Here is an 18,399-nt window from a genome sequence, read left to right as displayed (position 1 = left end):
CTGCCATTGTCCATCCATCACTCACGCCTCCCATTTTCCTTCCCCTCGTGCCACGAGATGTCAGATTCTCTGTCCAGTGCATCCCCATTTAAGAAGGTTCAGACTGAAGTGAGATTTGAACTGATGTTCATCCCTGGACTATGGCAATGAGCATTAGTGCACTAGCACTGCACCACACTGATGGTGCCAGCACCATGCTCTATATTGTCTTTTGGTCTAAGCTCTTTTACCATGCTTGCTAAGTAGGTTTTATTTCTTTAAAAATGTGTAGTTTCTAAATGATTGCATTCACAATGACAGATAGCTGACCTGTTCTATAGAAAGCCTCTTGGCTGACTTCATCAACTGTTTGCCTTATTATTAGTTAGATGGATGTCTCCTAAACTTTACAAAAGGGGCTTTAAATATAATTTCTTATTTCTGAAGGTGACGCACACAAGCCAGAGGGTCAGGTAGTTTCCTCCCAGCAACTCACATTGGATACCATCAGCTAGAAGGTGCAAGGGGTTGGGGGTGGAGCCCAGGGTTCATTACCCTTCATTCCAGACTAGGTGATGGTGCCTGGACTCTGGCTATCCTCCCTCCCTCAAGGTGATCAGCAATTCAGTGCATGGAGGATATCAAAGGTTCAGTTCTGGGCCATTCCTTGTCACCTATAGAATCATGAGATTTCTTTTTAAATAAAGTACATGAATAGTATGGCTGCTTTCTTTAGTTCGCAATTCACTGGACATAAACACTATTTAGTTGAAACATTAATTCTTTGATATTACTGTTAGAGGGGGCAGTGAGCCACTTTCCCATCATGCTTGTGTGCTAGTTTACCCTCTAAGAGAAGCACACCCATGCAAATCCACTCTTCACTCCAGAGGCCAGGCCTTTGCATCATCCATATAGCAATTCACCATTAATACTGTCTGATTATAATTTACAGCAGCAAAGATCTATCAGAACTGTTGCACCAGGGACAGCCTAGCTATACCACCTATTTTGTTAGAAAGCCAAAGATGTGTGTGCTCTTCATGTAAAAGAGCTTCTGGAGCAACCCATATCTTTCAATTTTTTTTTCAAAAAAATCATCTCCTTTTGAAAACAATGTCCAATACTATGGTTGTGAGAACCCTGCACTGGCAAAATGACTGTCTGTTCCCTGGGGAAAACAAAGATGATGAAGTACTTTCCGCTTTGAAGCTTATAGGGCCATGTTCTATGAAATGACACCAGCCAGAACTACAGGTAGCAGCAACCCTAGACGAAAGCATTGGACTAGAACAGCAATGCAAATTCAGTCCACAGAATGTATTCATTCAGCTGTGAAATTTAGCAGACAAACAGCATTTAAGACACAGATCTTCCAGCTGGTGTCAGTGCTTCCAAGTGCCAGCGTGCGAGCCTCCTACTTAATTTGATGACACAAAGTGCTCCCAAATTAATATTAATTTATGTTAATTTGACACTTTCCAGCATCGTACCCTACAGATGAAACTCCAGCAGGCCCTGCGTGTTCAAGTTTAAGCTTCTACTGTTTTAGAGGGCACAATTTAACAAAATAAATCTGTCGTCAGCAGATTTTAAGGACAAAGGACTCATCATGCTAGTTGCCTGCTAGCACAGGAGCGCATTTCAACACTAATCAGCTATTCCTGCACCCAAAATGATTTTTCTGAATTTGTCTCAATTTTGTTTTGATGGATTTCCTATGACAAATCATGGCACTCTGGATTTAATCCAGGAAGAGCACCAGAGTGAGACACATCAATCACCTCCCAGCACCTTTCAGCTCATAGTTTCATTGTATCCACTCCATTTCCAACATACCAAATACTGGTTTAAATGACAAAATACAATGCACAACTATTGATGGTTAATCAACATCATCTTGTATTCTATCACATATATTCACTCTTGTTCCTCTATTTTTGCTGTTTGATTTAAGAACTGTATTTTTAAAAAAAACATGTATGTATAATATTCCTATTTTAATAAGTTGCTAATGGATGATGCACGTTGGCCTAGAGTCTTTGCTTATGTTGGATACTACCGGGTCCCACAACCCCAGCTCCCTCTGACTCATTCGGGTGAATCCTGTGGTAAAGATGTTTCCCTCTCGTGTAAAAACTGCCCTCATCGGCCTCATGCCTTCATGGGGGGCCAGTTTTTCCTGAAGGAGAAAGCAACAGTTAAATGACAAAAGAACAACAGTATTCCACTTGGGGGAATATTCATTTCAGACTTGTCAAAGGGTGGAACAGGATCCATTTTCAATCCTGCATCCTTAGGAAGGTCTAAAGCAAATATTTCCAATGTGAGAAAAAGTAAGAAAGCCCTAGAACTCCTCCTCCTGGCCAACTATGAGAATACCATCTTATATGTTGATATGAGTCAATTGTTACAGAGTGTACACAGTGTATACAACCCCAAGTTCCTCTGTAAAGAAATTTGCTTGCTGTCAAATTTTTTTTTAACAAAGTAGATTGGTTGGCCGATTTTTTTTCTATGGAGAGGATTTTAGTCGGGATAGAAACAGATATAAATAAATAATAGCCTGCTCCTTCCCAGTTTAAGGGCTTTCTATTTGCATGATGGCCAGTTGGCACAGAACACAGAACTACTACTGCATTGATAGCCAAATTGTCTGATCTGATAACAAAAATAATGGAATTTCTCAATGCAGTCAGATTACTTGATATATTGCTTTAAAGGTACAATCCAGTTTTGAGCAGCCCGTCGAAATAAACGCCGAATACGATCAAACTTGCGTCATGGGCCATGGGTCAATGTGAAGGAAGAAACATTTACAGTAACGATTCTACCTAGAAGAAGTGAAATTCACAGAGCTGGTTGCAATGAATAGCCAATTAGGTCTGTACTTGTGGTAAAACGATTTTCTGTTTTAAAGAGATATTGATCCAATAATCATATTAGGATAAATGATGCAAAAGTTTCCCCAATGCTAAAGGTTTGAAGCAATGGTAAAATTCATTGGTTGGTCAAATAAATCCCATTACATTATTTTCGCAAAAGGCCAGCACTACCTCAATGAGGTAGATTTTGTAAGGTGAGGCTTGGACACCACATTGTGAAAATTAATATCACTGGAACATATGGAGGATCTTGCCTTGCACACAGTGACCTCTGAGCCAAACTTACCTCCTGTTGAGTGAGGTTCTGGAGTCTCTAACAACATCTCTCAATATTTATCAGAATGTAAACAACAGCAAAAATTTGTATTTATGTAGCACCTTTAGTAAAATGTCCCAAAGTGCTCCACAGTAAAAAAAAACAGGAATGTTATCAAATCAAATTTGACATGGAGGGAAAATATGGGCATATTAAGGTGAATGACCAAAATCTTGGTCAAAGAGCTAGGTGTTAAGGAGCATCTTAAAGGAGGAAAGAGGAGGTAGATACATGGAGAGGTTTAGGGGGAGAATTCCAAAGCTTAGGGGTGTGCCAGCTGAAGGCATGGCCACCAATGGTGGATCAATTAAAATTGGGGATGAGCAAGAGGCCAGAATTGGAGGAGCGCAGATATCTTGTAGGGCTAGAGAAGATTAGAGAGGTAGGGAGGGGCGAGGCCATGGAGGAATTTGGAAACAAGGATAAGAATTTTAAAACAAGGCATTGTTTACTCAGGAGACAATGTAGGTCAGCAAGCATAGGGGCAATGGGTGAAACTGACTTGGTGTGAGTTAGGATACAGATAGAGTTTTGGATGACTGCACATTTACAGAGGGTGGAAAATGGAAGGCTGGCGAGCAGTGTATTGGAATAGTCAAGTCTAGAGGTAACAAAGGCAAGAATAAGCATTTCAGCAGCAGATGAGCTGAGGCAGGGGTGGAAATAGTCAGACAATGTTATGGAGTTGGAAATAGGCAGCCTTAGTAATTGTGTGGTTAGGTGGTTGGTGTTGTGACCTTAGGGTGGACCACCTTCGGGACAACAGTCAGAACCTCAACTCAAGGTCAATTATGACACCAAGATTGTGAACAATCTAGTTTAACCTCAAACAAAAGCCAGGAGAATGGATGAAGTCAGTGACAGTGTTCAGATAGCCCAGATCCTGGAGACCCCTGCTCTGAAATCGCCAATGCACCCACACATGAAGCTGTCCAGAAATTACAGGGGGACTTTTCTGACTTTGTGCTCCCTGCAATGTGCAAACCTGAATTTCCATTATCCATTTCCACTGGGTCAGACTCCACACCAGGAGTCCAAAGTCAAAAAGAATATTTCCCTTATAAGTTGGCTTTTTGTTAATTCAAGAAGTATGATCATATCTGGAAGTTGATGAACACATTAACCATTGAAAGCATCTTTTATGTTTTTCCATAATGAACCAATGCTGGGGCCTGGTGGTTTATAACAGAATTTTCCATTGATGATTTCCTTTACTGCTGTCTACAACTTCAATGATCAAAATGCTCTGCCTCATCCAACAGAACCATCACGATGACCACTTCATCCTTTGCCTCAGGCTTGCATTTTAGCATAAATTGTTTGGAATTTCAAAAAAAGTAAGTTGAATTTTCAAGAATTTTAATACACGCACTTAAGTATTTTGTGAAGCTATTGTGTGCTTTGTCTGCATGGTGATGGTTGTCGAGTACTTTTGTACATAGGGATTGTTGCTATGGACATGCATGCACTGGGAGCAATGACTGCTTAATGGTTGAAGCAATTTACCTTGGTCCCTGGAGCTTAGATGTAAGCAGCCCTGCTTATATCAACTGACTGCCATGCTTGGAAATAAAAAATAGTTAGGAGGGGAGGTTTAACAGACTAGGACTATCTCCACTGAAGCAGAAGAGGTGAAGGGGAGATTTAAGAGGCTCTTAAAATTACAAATGGTTTTGTTAGAGTGAATAGGAAGAGACTATTTTCTCTAGTTGGGGAGTCAGTGACAAGGGATCATCAATTTAAACAGTCATCAATAGACTGAGAAGAGAAGTTTAGAGAAATTTATTTTCGTGGAGAATCGTACGAACAAGGAACACTTTGCCACAACGACTGATTGGTCTCCTTCTGTGTTGTAAATTTCCATGGATCTGTGTCATTTTGGGGTTACTGTTCCTGTCTAGCTTTATGCAGGACCGTGCGGTTGGCTTAGTTGCTCTGCTGCATTGGCCTGCTCTCCCTTCCTAGGGTAGTATATTAAGCAAGCCTCCAGGAAAGGGAGCCAGACTACCTAGTAAATCCACAGTCCCAGACAGGGGCTCAACATCACTGGCTTGGATTGGGATATGTCCCAAATGGTATTTCAACCACGAGTTGGTTGTGGGCCTCTTAATTCCCTGTGGCTGCACTCCACCAAAGCTCGGGAGCTGGGGAAGGAGAAAAGAGAACAAGAATTCTGCAAAGGCCGCATAGTGGAGAAATGAGGGGAAAATGGGAAGGATTAAACCAACCAAATTCACAACCGGTCATCATCCAAATTTATTTCACTAATAAATGCAGTGAAACTGCTCGTACCCAACCTTCATTCTCAGAAGTGGAATTAAAACCCTACAAGAGATTCTACTTGGGGAATTTGATCATATTCAGCTCTTTTTCCTCAGTGGCTATTTTGATGTGTTCAGTATTGCCCCCTCGTTCGTGTTGTGCACCAGGCTGCCACCCCATGCTCACCACCGATGATAAACAGCTCCTACCGGGTCCCAGAGGGCCAACTGCCGTTCGCTTATTTTGCTGAATCCGGTGGTGAAGATTTTACCGTCGGACATGAAGATGGCCCTCATCGGGCGAGCGCCTTCGTGCACTTTGTCCTTTTCCTAATTCCGTTGGTTAGTAGAGAGCAATACGAGGAACACAAGAGCAAAATGCATTCAGGAGGGGGAATAAAAAAGGAACATGCAGCAACAACATACAACATGCATGACGCCAATCCTTAATGCACCCACTTTACAGAATGTTTCATCACACTGTCACCCCACCCCCTAGATTTAACTTTTTCAAAGTAAACACAATTGGCTTGTAACGCTGGCAGTAAGGTTCCAACATGATGTAGAAGTAGCTCCATCACCTGCTGAAGACTAACTCATTTTGGATTTTTGATCTCAGAATCTGAACCCTGGACTCAAAACTTCTGTTGACAACTTTCTACATGCAGTATTTTGCCTACAGAGATGGGCTCTAATGGTCTGGGAAGTGTCCCAGGCTGTCTTGGCATAAAGGAGTAGGAAATTCTGCTGCGCTGGTTGCCTGGTTAAGTATGGCCTGTGGCAGATGCAACTTTTACTAAGTATGGAACACATCTACCTCACAAGGACTCTTCATAGTCCAAGTTACAAGGAATTCTAATTAACTCTGGAGTGGCTTCCTATTTTCAGCAGGGTCTGCACTTCCTTTAAACTAGTTCCCTCGATGACGTAATCACCACTGAAACAATTACTCAAGTCAACAAAAACAGATAGGAAGATAAAATAAAGGAATATTACTTGACCAGCGATTGCATGTCGGCTTTAATATTAGCTGCCTCTTGGGAAGAGCTGTGGAACACTGGAGTATCAAGGCACTGCACCAAGCAGGGGTAGGGCACAGGCTCAGCCTATGCCCGCTCCACGATGTCTTCCTCTGGGCTAGGCAAAGCTAAATGGAGAGGTTTTAACCAGGCTGCTGTTATGTGTCGTCTGGCAGCTACTCAAGAGCAGTCACGTGGGAGGAGTTTTTACCTGGCTATTCTACTGTAGGAGGGGAGAGGGGAAGAAAGGGGAGAATATGAGGGAAAAGAGGACAACGTACCTGCAAAATAATAATAAGCTTCATCTGGTTTAACTACATAGGAGGAAAATGGTGTCTGTGAATGGTAGCTACTTTCCTTTGCTGTTCCTCTGATGCCTGTGTAAGTAGGACCTAAGAAATCTGTAATCAGAAAGGTTCTCATAAAAATACTATGTAAATATGTACTGAATTGTCCATGGATTTGCTGTAAATTGCACAGTGTGGTCCCTGTGATCAGCAGGGGGATCTATGCAAAAGGCAGTGTCCTGTACTGTTACAGATTGACAACAACTGCACATTTAAAAGGCGTGTACTGATGTGTCCGGACATTTTTACCAGGTTTCGAACCCGAGGAATAGCCGGAGGCACACTTTGTGACATCAAATCGCTAACTGAGTCTCCAGAAGAAAACTCCATGTAACATTTTTAGACAAGGAAAAACTGTTGCCGTTAACAAATGGTACAAGGACTAGGGGACACAGATAGAAAGTTTTGAGCAAAAGATACAGGAGAATATGAGGAAGCACTTTGTTTACACAGCGGCTGGTAATGACCTGGAACTCACTGCCCACAAGGGTGGTGGAAGCAGAGACAATCAATGACTTCAAGAGGAAGTTGGATGGCCACCTGAGAGAAATAGACTTGCAGGGCTATGGGGATCGAGGCGGGGAGTAGGACTGACTGCATAGCTCCATGGAGAGCTGGCATAGGCTCGATGGGCCAAATGGCCTCCTTCTGTGCCGTAAATGACTATTTAATTTAAGAAATGGGAGACCAAAACACAAAATAACCACTGGACCAAAATACATGCTGCAGCACTGACTTAACCTCACAGCCAATGCCGAGAGATATTTAATGGAGATTTGAGAACAGAACCTTCCTGAATACACACCAATACAAGCAAGATATTTGTTTAATAATTCTGAGCGATAGGGAGGTTGGGCCCTCAAATTCTTAGAAAATATCCACTTAAGGATAAGCCAGGCCAGCTTTCAGTCACCATACTATAACTGTCCCTAAAAAGATAGAATTGTTGGGAAATTAATGCTGTTGAACAATATTCATTCTGAGTAAGGCTCACTAATTTATGGATTTTTAACCCATTTTGTGCTTTGCCGATAAGGATGCTTTGTATATTTAAATGAGTTTGCAGACTTCAACATCAGCAGTAGACTGCGATTGGTAGATGTGGCACCAGCTCAATTTGCCCAGTTTTTGTTCCAAGGTAATGAACTATCCAGTTGTATTTTGTAGGTCTGTAGTTAAATATAAACACCAAAACTGCATATACACATTAATATATAAATTAAATGCAATTAAAAATTTCCTTTCAAAACAATTTGAGCAAGGGTTCTTGGTAAGGGACATTGGGCATCCTGAATGAGCCAGGTGCTTCCTCAGAGAAGGTACAGCCCTCAGAGGGCGAGTCGTCACCAAGTCAGTATCATGTATCTCCCAGCAGGTGGCTCAACAGTAGCGCTTCATTACTTCACAGTAAAGATTATATTTGCATGAATTATTGGGTTTATTTCCTTAAAGTAAAGAACAATAAAGGCACCTGTGGCCATTTTCCATGTGTAAGCCTCGACATTCACTGTTAGCAGGCTACCTGATTGTGGGAGAACCTTCCTACGAGATCTTTGTAAGGGGTGCGATGAACACTGGTGTGAATTGATCCACTCTGGCATCAGCTGAACTGTGAGGTGACTGGTTTTGTAGTTATTAGTGGGTCCCATTTATTCCCTGTATCATCGCCAGCATAGCAATCCAGTGCACGAGCCCAACAACAGTGATTGGCTTTTGTCTGCAATTTGTACTGTTGGGGTGGCAGCTTTTTTTTTTAATGTGTAATTTTATGCATCAGCTGTGGCTCAGTTGGTAGTACTCTCGGCTCGGAGTCAGAGGTTTTGGGTTCAAATCCCACTCCAGGACTTGAGCACAAAAACCAAGGCTGACACTCCAGTGCTGCACTGTCAGAGGTGCAGTCTTTCAGATGAGATGTTAAACCAAGGCCCCATCTGCCCTCTCAGGTTGCGTAAAAGATCCCATGACACTATTTTGAAGAGAAGGGGAGTTATCCCCAATGGCCTGGCCAATACTTAGCCCTTGATCAACATCACAAGAAAACAGATGATCTCATCATCAGCACATTGCCCTTTGTGGGAGCTTGCTGCGCGCAAATTGGCTGCTGCGTTTCCTACATTACAACAGTGACTATGCATTGATTGCAAAGCTCTTTGAGACACCACATAGAATTACATAGAATTTACAGCATAAAAACAGGCCATTCAGCCCAACTTGTCTATGCTGGTGTTTATGCTCCACATAACCATCCTCCCACTCAACTTTCTCTAATCTTATCAGTTTTCTTCTATTCCTTTCTCCTTCATATGCTTATCTAGCTTCCCCTTAATTGCATCTGCAGATTTGTCAACTTGGCGACTTAAGTTGGAGCCCTTTATGCCAGGAATAGGTCTCATTTTCAACCTCACTTCAAGTGCACAACACTCTCTGGGAATGAACTATACTCAACAACAACCAGCATTGCCAGGCACAATACTGAGCTAAATTTCACTATTGAGCTAAGCTAAGTACTGCAGAATTTGCATCATTTGTAAGCATAAAGTTACAACACTAGACTTGAGAATTGTATGAGCACAAAATTCACGAGCAGAAATCCAAAGGTGTAGAAGTTCATGCAGGATGTGCCTGTTTCCCATAACCAAGAACTTGCCCCCAAATCTGATGGCATTTACCCACTGTCACAAGGAAAACAAATTTGTAAATCATCTGTAAATATTTAAAAAGCTTTCAGTTTTTCTCTACAGATTCCAAATTTAAGAAGGGTAGGATAAGAATACCTTCAGTCACAATGTGTAGCAACATTGCCAACACATTCTGCACAAACAAATCTACAATTTCACGAGAAATACCAGAGGAAATGGGCAATCCGAAGAGTTCTTAATCATGTGTTTTTCTTATATTCTTCAGCCGCTTAAACTAATCTCTACCCACTGGAAAAAAAAGACCAGCATCAAACTAAAATTATAAGGAATTCATGTTTAACTCTGATCGTCAATAAATTTAGATGTGGGCATTGGTCTCTAAAACAGTAAACATTCACCCATGCACATTCCATATTATGACATTAGTAGGTTCCTCCTGTATTCAAACAATGAAGTACCAGTATTTGATGAGATCCAAGAGCATCAGCATTACATGAAGGATTGTTTCATAAATGGTTTCTCAGTCGTGTAACTATCTTTATCCTCTCAAGTATCAGCTCTGCTTGGTATCCTAGTCTCCAAGTCAGACAGCTGTGTGTTCAAGCCTCACTTTAGGACTTGAGCATGCAATCAGGTTTAATACAGTGCAGTACTTGGGAGTGTTGATTGGCAGATGTGTTATTCATTGCAAAAGACGTTAAACTGAGGCCCATTCTTCTGCCCAGGTGAATGTAAAAGATCCCATAGTACTGTTCAAAGATCAACATGGAATTCATTTGTTTCGGTTATCATTCCTACCTCAACCAACATGTGTGGGCAAGTCAGCTGCCATGTCACCTAAGAATCAAAAGTGACGGCATTTCAAAAATAATGAATTGTTTGTGAAGTGTGTTGCGATGCCCTGAGAGCATGCAGGTTCCTTCTTCCCCCATTAGATAGGCATAAATAATTCAACACACCACCCAATTTCTTTTTAAACTTTAAAATGATTTTTTTTAAAAAAAACATCCACACATTTTACTCCTGCTCCTATTTCTTATGTTCTTATACAAAAGAGGAGTTGAGGTCTGGGGCAGATCAGCCATGATCTTATTAAATGGCGGGGCAGGCTTGAGGGGCCGAATGGCCTATTCCTGCTCCTATTTCTTATGTTATGTTCACCATTTGTTCTGCTGCCAATATGCAACATCAAGAACGAAAGTCCATCTGATCATGATGGTCTCACCAGTGACGTCAAACTGCTGATTTCTGAGGAAATGTCAATATGGGGTAAGGGATCACACTACACTGCACCAATAACCAAAACATTTTTGATTGGAAACCTGCAGGTCAAGTTGCAGGAACTATTCTATTTTCCCCAACTAACACCATAGCCACAGGTACAGGTGTAGGCGACTCGATAGAGGACAATGACTGGGTGTTCCCTGTCTGCACAACAGCATAGCAGACTTCAGATGAAGATTATAGAGATTGTTCAGTTTATTACACTGGGAAAAGTATGGAAGTCTACAGGACCGTGCGGCTGTTAGAGTCTCCAGCTGCACCTTTCTCCTGTCCTGTTCCCTGGGTTACATGGGTCATGTGATTGAGAGGTCACCAAGTTTCATGTAGTCATTCGAAGCTGAATCAACCCTGCATCCCCCAGGGGCTGCCGTATGGCCCTTGATTAGCATTTCACTACAGGAGGGCCTTTCAAATCAGTAAGTCAGATGCAGAGGAATCATACCCCTCACTCAAAGCCTGCAACCACAAAGGCACCATATATTAATACTCCGGGACACTGTACTAAAATACCACCTTCCAGTTAACTCTACGTAATTGGTCTCAACTGAAAGTACACGTGTAACATTCTCCACTGGAAAAATCAGCCAGTGCAATCTTTTAATTTTTATTTGCCTTCATTTAACCTTTTTTTTATTGCGTCCTGCAATTTCCCAATCTTAATTTCATATTCTATACTATTCTCAAATGTTTATCAGGGTGCTACAGGCCTTCTCCTTAATAATGACAATGCTTATTTCAATCAGGATATCACAGTTCATTACAGCACTCGCAACCTTTCTGAATGATGTAATGTAATATGTATTTGAGTAAAGGCTCAATAGACAGCACACAATCAAATACTGGAACTTCAAACCCCATGCAGCACAAACATGTCCCAAAACCAGTGGAAAGCCTTACAGCAATGATGCGTTGCTCCCTCGGATCAATGATGCGCACTTTCTTGTCCTTGCTGGTGGTGCAGATGAGGCTGCCATTGCGGTTCCAGCAAACATTGTAAATCAGGTCACTGTGCAGGTCATCCAGAGTTATCAGAGGCTCCCCCGTCCCCACATTCCAAATAATTATCATATTATCACTGCCTGGAACAGATACAACCAGATATAGTAAAAGGTCAATGCTCGGCATTGAAGGGCTAACCCCTAAGTGAATCAATACAGTTTCTTTGTGTGTCAATTATATCTAGTATTTCCCCTCATTTCTTGAAGGAACTGATTCCTTAGACTACAGTTGCACAGGCACCACCAGTCTTTCAGCTACTCACCCAAATTCTTCATGTCTGAGTCTAGACAGTGAGGGTAGGCAGGCTATTACACCACAGAGGGCATCACAGCCAAGCCCTGTTCTCTTCTTACCCTTATTCACGTGTGTGTACTTTCCAGCAGCAATTACTGGCTAGCAAGCAGGAGTCTTAAGATGCTGCAACATGGCTTACAACCTGATTCCCTTTGTTCTGGCCACATGTCACAGCCCGGTTACTGGCTACAAGAACTGTCAGGGTCTATATATTAGCTGATGTGGAACAGCAGCAAAACGTGCAAGAGAAATAGATACAGGTCAGAGGGTCTGGGGAGCTGCAGCAATTGAGATCATGGTTGAGAAATAGTATTCACCATAGACAACACTCAATTTACAACGAGGCTTTGACGGAGCAGGAAGAAATCTGAAAATGCATGAGTGATCTATAAAATGCTTGTGCATTTTGAACATTAATTAAATAAGGAAAAACAAAATGCTAGAATGCACTCGTATGTAGTGCGAGAGTGTCAGATGAAATCTTGCCCCTACATACAAAGATGTGTCTGAATTCACACAAAAGCAGATGGAGTTAACAGTAAGTGTGCATTTGATCTTTATAGAAATCAGAACTAGTTAGGTGTGTATGGTGCTATGGTTACTGGTTACAATTGGACATGCCAACAAAAATTAATGGAGGTGAGATGCCACTTGTTGGCAGCAAGCAGAAGAAATCAGCTGAAGTTTCCCTTTGAATCACACTTCAACTGATTTCTCCCATGCAAAGGGAGACTTTCAAATCCCAGGGGAATGTAAATACTCACAGGACTGTAATTCTGATATCCCAACTCTACAATTAAGATGACTGCTTGCTAATGAGCAGAGCTGGTAAAGATAGCTGTGTCCATTTGCCTGTACTGGCAGCCAGTATTAAGTCTAAAGAGCACAGGAGAAGGATACGGTCTTAAAAAAACAAAAAATAAATAAAAACCTAGACAATGTTTTCAAAAATGTATTGGCTTGTCTACCTCTGTTCTAGCTGGACAGATTGTTCACTTTATCATTAAAACTAGACTAAACATATTCCTGGGTCTGCATAAGTGATTCTGCTGTAGATGTAGAATGTGAATGGCACAGTCAAAGCTGTGGGTACTTTTTATTTTTTTTCTCCCGCCACATGTTCTCCTCGGATTTGAAATTAGTCTAAAGTGCCCCAGCAGCTGTCAGGGGAGAAAAATGCAGCTACTTGTCTCATTCTGTTTGGATGCCAGCTGCTGTACGCAACAGATGGGGCTCACAGAAATTAACAGTAGTGGTCTCTACAGAACTGTAGACAAACCCAGGGAATTTGTGTTCTAAAGGCCAGATGGTTTGTATTTAATTTTCCTTCTAATTTTCTTCCTGGCCAGTTCTTGCACCAAAAGGGAACTCTTCATGGCAGTGAGTAAATTGCCTTCAGTGCCAGCACTTCTCTCCCAAGTGGCCATTTTGCACAGGTAAACTGAGAAAGCAGATCCTCACCAACATTTGCACACAAGCACTTCCCTTTGCATCATTTCCCATGACTTACACGACTCTGTCATGTGCTGCTACACCCCAAACAAGTGATGTAAACCAGTTTCCTGATTTTCATACGTTGACTTAAAGGCACAGAATAAAATGGAGCTGCCTGATTGAGAAAATCTGGGCACATATTGAGCAAACCATTGTAGATCTGCACACACCCATGCAGTACTGGCCAGTGGAATTGGAAGTGACTCATTGTTTTGTTCCTACCTGACCCCTGTGGCCATGACCCCGATTGATCTTACAGCATGAAGCTCAGTAGTACTGTGTGAGTGGGTTGCTGGTAGTATTTTCACTGCCAATGGCTGATCTGACTCTCATGGAAGGGGACAGTGGGAAAGGAGAATGGTTACTTTTCCTGCTGCACAATACCACAATACCATAACTCGTCATGGCTGCAGAGGGCAAACAAATCTGTTTATTTAAAAATAAATTTCAAAGCTCCCACTTTGTGTAAGGGGAGGCAGCCTGTTAATTTTTAAGCCTTCCTCCACTGCCTTAGGAATAGTGGACAGAAGTACAGTGACATTCCTTACATCCGGTGTTCTGATGTTAATAACAGGAAATCTAGTCATTTGGTGGTACAGAACTTGTGTATTACTGAAAATAGAGACATGTTGTCAAAGCTTTTCTTCTTGCACTCATCAGGACAATCCGCAAGAATACCAATGTAAGGGAAAACAATGGCTTTATACTGTATGAAGTCCTGTGACATTGATCACAAGTCGTGGGAGCTAGTTGTCAGCGATTGCCAGAGCTGACGGGCAACCATAAAGGCGGGGCTAAAGTGTGGCGAGTCGAAGAGACTTAGCAGTTGGCACGGAAAAAGACAGAAGTGCAAGGAGAGAGCCAACTGTGTAACAGCCCCGACAACCAATTTTATCTGCAGCACCTGTGGAAGAGTCTGTCACTCTAGAATTGGCCTTTATAGCCACTCCAGGCGCTGCTTCACAAACCACTGACCACCTCCAGGCGCTTACCCATTGTCTCTCGAGACAAGGAGGCCAAAGAAGAAGAAGAATATACTGTATGAGAAGAGTGTGCTGATTGGTTGGCAAGTGATCTCTGATTGGTAGAGGTGTTGCCATGGAGAATGTACCAGTTTATGGTGACTGACAGTTAACTGCCAAGCTTTGTTTGAAATTTAAACCAGGCAGCTTGACTTTGATTGGTCAAGACATTGCCCTGAGGAATAATAATCAGTCGAAAGACGTTGGTTTCCACGTCACTTCTGCAGAAAAATCTAGAGGTTATGGCAAAGGCCAATTCCCTACCACCCAGGGGAACTCAAGAGGAAACTCTGCACCTAAGTTTTTTTTTAAAGTGAAGCAGTTTTTTCTTCAGATTAAAATTAGCAAAGTGGTGTGCAGTATAATCGCACAATAAACTATATATCCTTGAACAAGGAGTATTAAGCTACCAGTTGTGTACAAAATACAATGGCTCCAATATCCCTTATACCGATCTCCTACAGAACCCTAACATGTACCCCAGGGAGATTGTGTAAGCTAATATAAACTTATCTTTAAAAAGGCGAAGAGATCTGGTGGAGAATCCAGAACAAGGGGCCTTGATCTTAAAATTAGAGCCAAGCCAATCAGGAACTAAATCAGGAAGCACTTCTTTACACAGAGCATAACAGAAAGCTGGAATCATCTCTCCCTCACAACCCCCAAAAGCTCTCGATGCTGGACTTTAATTGAAATTTTCAAGAGTGAGTTTGATAGATTTTTCTGTCGGGTAAGGGTGTGAATAGCATGGGGCAACAATGATGTTGATCAGCCGTGATCCAACTAAATGGCACAACAGGATTGAGGGGTTGAATGGCCTACTCCTGTTTCCATAGCTGAAAACAGCCATTTATTCTGGAGTTAGAGAAAGGGACCAGAAGAACTTTGTGGAATTTTAGGGCCATAGTATTGCCCCTGAAGACAGTAGCTGCTCTTAACAGGTGAACTAACAGTGAAGCTAAGGATATCTATTTATGAATTCCTGCATTTGCCAAATGAGATGAAAGTTGACTGACCAATATGGGGACCAGAAACCTTGAAGGATTTTATATTGAGAAGGTTTTAATGTACTTGAGGCAGCACAAGAATAAATTGACAGGTCTGTACATGAGTAATATATATGCATGTGGCTGAATTCTTCTCATTCTTTTCATTCAGCAGCCATTTATGTAATAGTTACAGAAGCACAGATTACAAGTCATTTCTGTCTCTTGAAATTTATTCCCACAGCTGTCGTAGAAAATCCATAGCCACGTGGGATTTGCCCTTTAACGTAATAAGAATGACTCTTGCCACCCAAACTAAGACTGAAAATCCAGTTTCAAATTATTTAAAAAATCTTTGTTACTGTCAGTAACAAGTCAGATCAGCGATAGCTCATTAACATCTGAGCCCAAATGTTATGGGTTCAAGCTCTTCTCCAGGATTTGAACATGTAAGAACGAGTGCAGCATTGTCAGATGTATCATGCTTCAAATCAGACATGAAATGGACGCTATGTCTACCTGCTCAGGAGGATGTAAAAGAGTCCATAGAACCTTCATGGTTAAGGTAGGAAGCTCTCCTAATTTCCTAGCCAATATTCATTTCCCAACCACTACCACTAAATGGAGATTAATTGGCTAGTCATCTCAGTGAACAACTAACACTAGAATGGATAAAGGGAATTAATACTACTGGTTAAATATTGATATACTATAGCTTTTGCCTGCCCGGGCACTGTGATGTCCAGCCAGGTTCAAGTTCCTTTATGGCCTCGCCCCTCCCTATCTCTGTAACCTTCTTCAGCCCTACAAGCCTCTAAGAGCTCTGCGTTCTTTGAACTCTGGCCTTTTGTGCATCCTGAAAACCCTTCACGCCCCTGCCCGCAGTTGCCCTCCACCCCCACCATTGATGACCGTGGCCCTAAACTCTGGAATTCCTCTCTATATCCCTCCTACACTCTCTCCTTCTTTAAGACCTTTCCTCAAAACCCACCTCTTTCACCAAGCTTTTAATCATTCTCCTATCATCTCCTGCTTTGGCTCAGCATTGATATTGCTTCATTACAGTTCTGTGAAGCGCCTTGGGATAATTTTCTATGTTAAAGGCACTATATGAAAGATTGTACAGAACGGGGCTCTTTCCTTTACAAGAGAGAAGACTGAGGGGTAACTTGATAGAAGTCTTTAAAACTATGAAAGGGGTTGATAAGGTAGAGAAGATGTTTCCACTCGTAGGGGAAACCAGAAGTAGGGGCCATAAATACAAGAGAGTGATTAGAATGTAGGACTCACTCCCACAAGGAGTGGTCGAGACAACTAGCATAGATGCATTTAATGGGACACTAGATAAACACATGATGGGTTAGATGAAGGAGGGTGGGAGGAGGCTCGAGGGAGTATAAACACAGGCATGGATATGGATCTGTAGGGCCGAATGACCTGTTTTTGTGCTGTAAATACTAGCTAATGTATAAATGCAGGTGGTTGTTGTTGTTGGCATTACTTGTTGCCGTGGTGGCAGGCTCACATCTTGGCAATGCCAGAAACAAGCAGGGGTGAAACTCCAATTATGCTACAATACCGTCGATGCTGTTGTATTGTGAAATTTGGCACACAGCTTTCAGTACATTTCTGTAGCTTTAATTCTCATTTTTAATTTAGAATATGAAGCCATTTTAAATGGCTGGCCTAATAATTGTCAATGCTATTTTGAGGCGATCACTGTATTCTTTATTTATTAAATTTGTCTTGCAAGTTAATTTATCAGGTGCCAACATCCAGTCCAAGGAGATATCAGTTGTCAAAAAATGAAAGTCATCAGGTCTTGTTAACTTGATTGCATCACTTTAGGACCCAACCTCACTTAGAAAGGCAACAGAAAAGCTGCTGTATCACTTTTCCTCAGACGGTCACCATCAATTAGGAAGCCAAATAAGCTTCAGTTAGGTTGTTGTCTTCATTTCATAGCTTGGCATGGTCTGAACTTGTATACTCACAGTCCTGACAGGAGGCAGAGATACCTCATGTCAGCATTGCTTGTTACATATATTAGCATCAATGCAAGCCCTTCTAAACTGATGTTAATCACTAAAAATGACAGCCAGTTACCACCTAATGTTTGCAGATGTGAATGCAAGCAACCACATCCCAGCATGCTCTGTACGTCAGCTGTGCAGCAGAACCACCTGCTCATACAGGTCAGTACACCACATTAAACAGAGGCTTTTTAATATTTTCACATGAAAAGACAACAGTTGCTGGTAAAACACACAGCTATGGAAATCCTTCTAACAACAGTATCCTTGTGTTTAATTCAAAACAAATCTTCTCAGAATACATTTGAAATAATGACTCTTCCGTTCCCTGAATGACACTTACATCTTACAGAGATGCACCAATTTAATTGAACAGCTGCAATCAGTCACTTTGCTGTTTGTGTCCTTGATTAACTTCCTAACACACAGTGAACTTTACAACCAGTTTGGAAATAATATTTCCATGGTGGAATGAAGGTGCAGGGATTGATAAGTACCAAGAGAAATAGAAATTTCATAAAAGGTGGCCACTAATAGAAAGTTAACGGTAGAAAAGAAACAGGCCCAGGCGGACTTCATACAAGGGGATTCAAAAAATATGTTAATGATATTTATAATATCCTTACCACCATTTTTACAGAATCATTAAAAACAGAAGTGATACAGAATGAAAAGTAGCTAACCCAGCAGCAATCTTTAAACAGGGCCCTGGGATAACATATGAAAATGCAGGCCAGTGAGTCTAACATGTGTTGTGAATGAAAGATTATAACACTTAAATTGCCAACCTGCCTCCTCCAAGCAGGTTGTTTGCTTGTCCCCTGTCACTCCTCCATTAAAA

The 18,399-nt window shown here is 41.7% G+C and overlaps 1 protein-coding gene across 2 annotated transcripts in view; it reads right to left on the bottom strand.

Moving 5' to 3' along the window:
- The window catches only part of LOC137346515 (coronin-6-like), a 226,905-nt gene that overhangs the window by 8,750 nt on the left and 199,756 nt on the right, over window positions 1-18,399 (bottom strand). Inside the window, exons 5-6 of one of the 2 annotated variants that reach the window (XM_068009982.1) lie at window positions 11,628-11,809; window positions 5,652-5,771 (exon numbers count right to left, since the gene is read on the bottom strand). In XM_068009982.1, coding sequence (XP_067866083.1) covers window positions 5,652-5,771; window positions 11,628-11,809 — 302 coding nt within the window. Of the gene's footprint in view, window positions 1-5,651; window positions 5,772-6,741; window positions 6,820-11,627; window positions 11,810-18,399 lie in introns of those variants that run through there. The other variant, XM_068009983.1, reaches the window with a different exon arrangement.

Source organism: Heterodontus francisci, chromosome 30 (genome assembly GCF_036365525.1).
Source record: "Heterodontus francisci isolate sHetFra1 chromosome 30, sHetFra1.hap1, whole genome shotgun sequence".
Lineage (NCBI taxonomy): Eukaryota > Metazoa > Chordata > Chondrichthyes > Heterodontiformes > Heterodontidae > Heterodontus > Heterodontus francisci.
The sequence above is the reverse complement of the archived record's forward strand: the minus strand, read 5'-3'. Positions and strand labels throughout refer to the sequence as shown.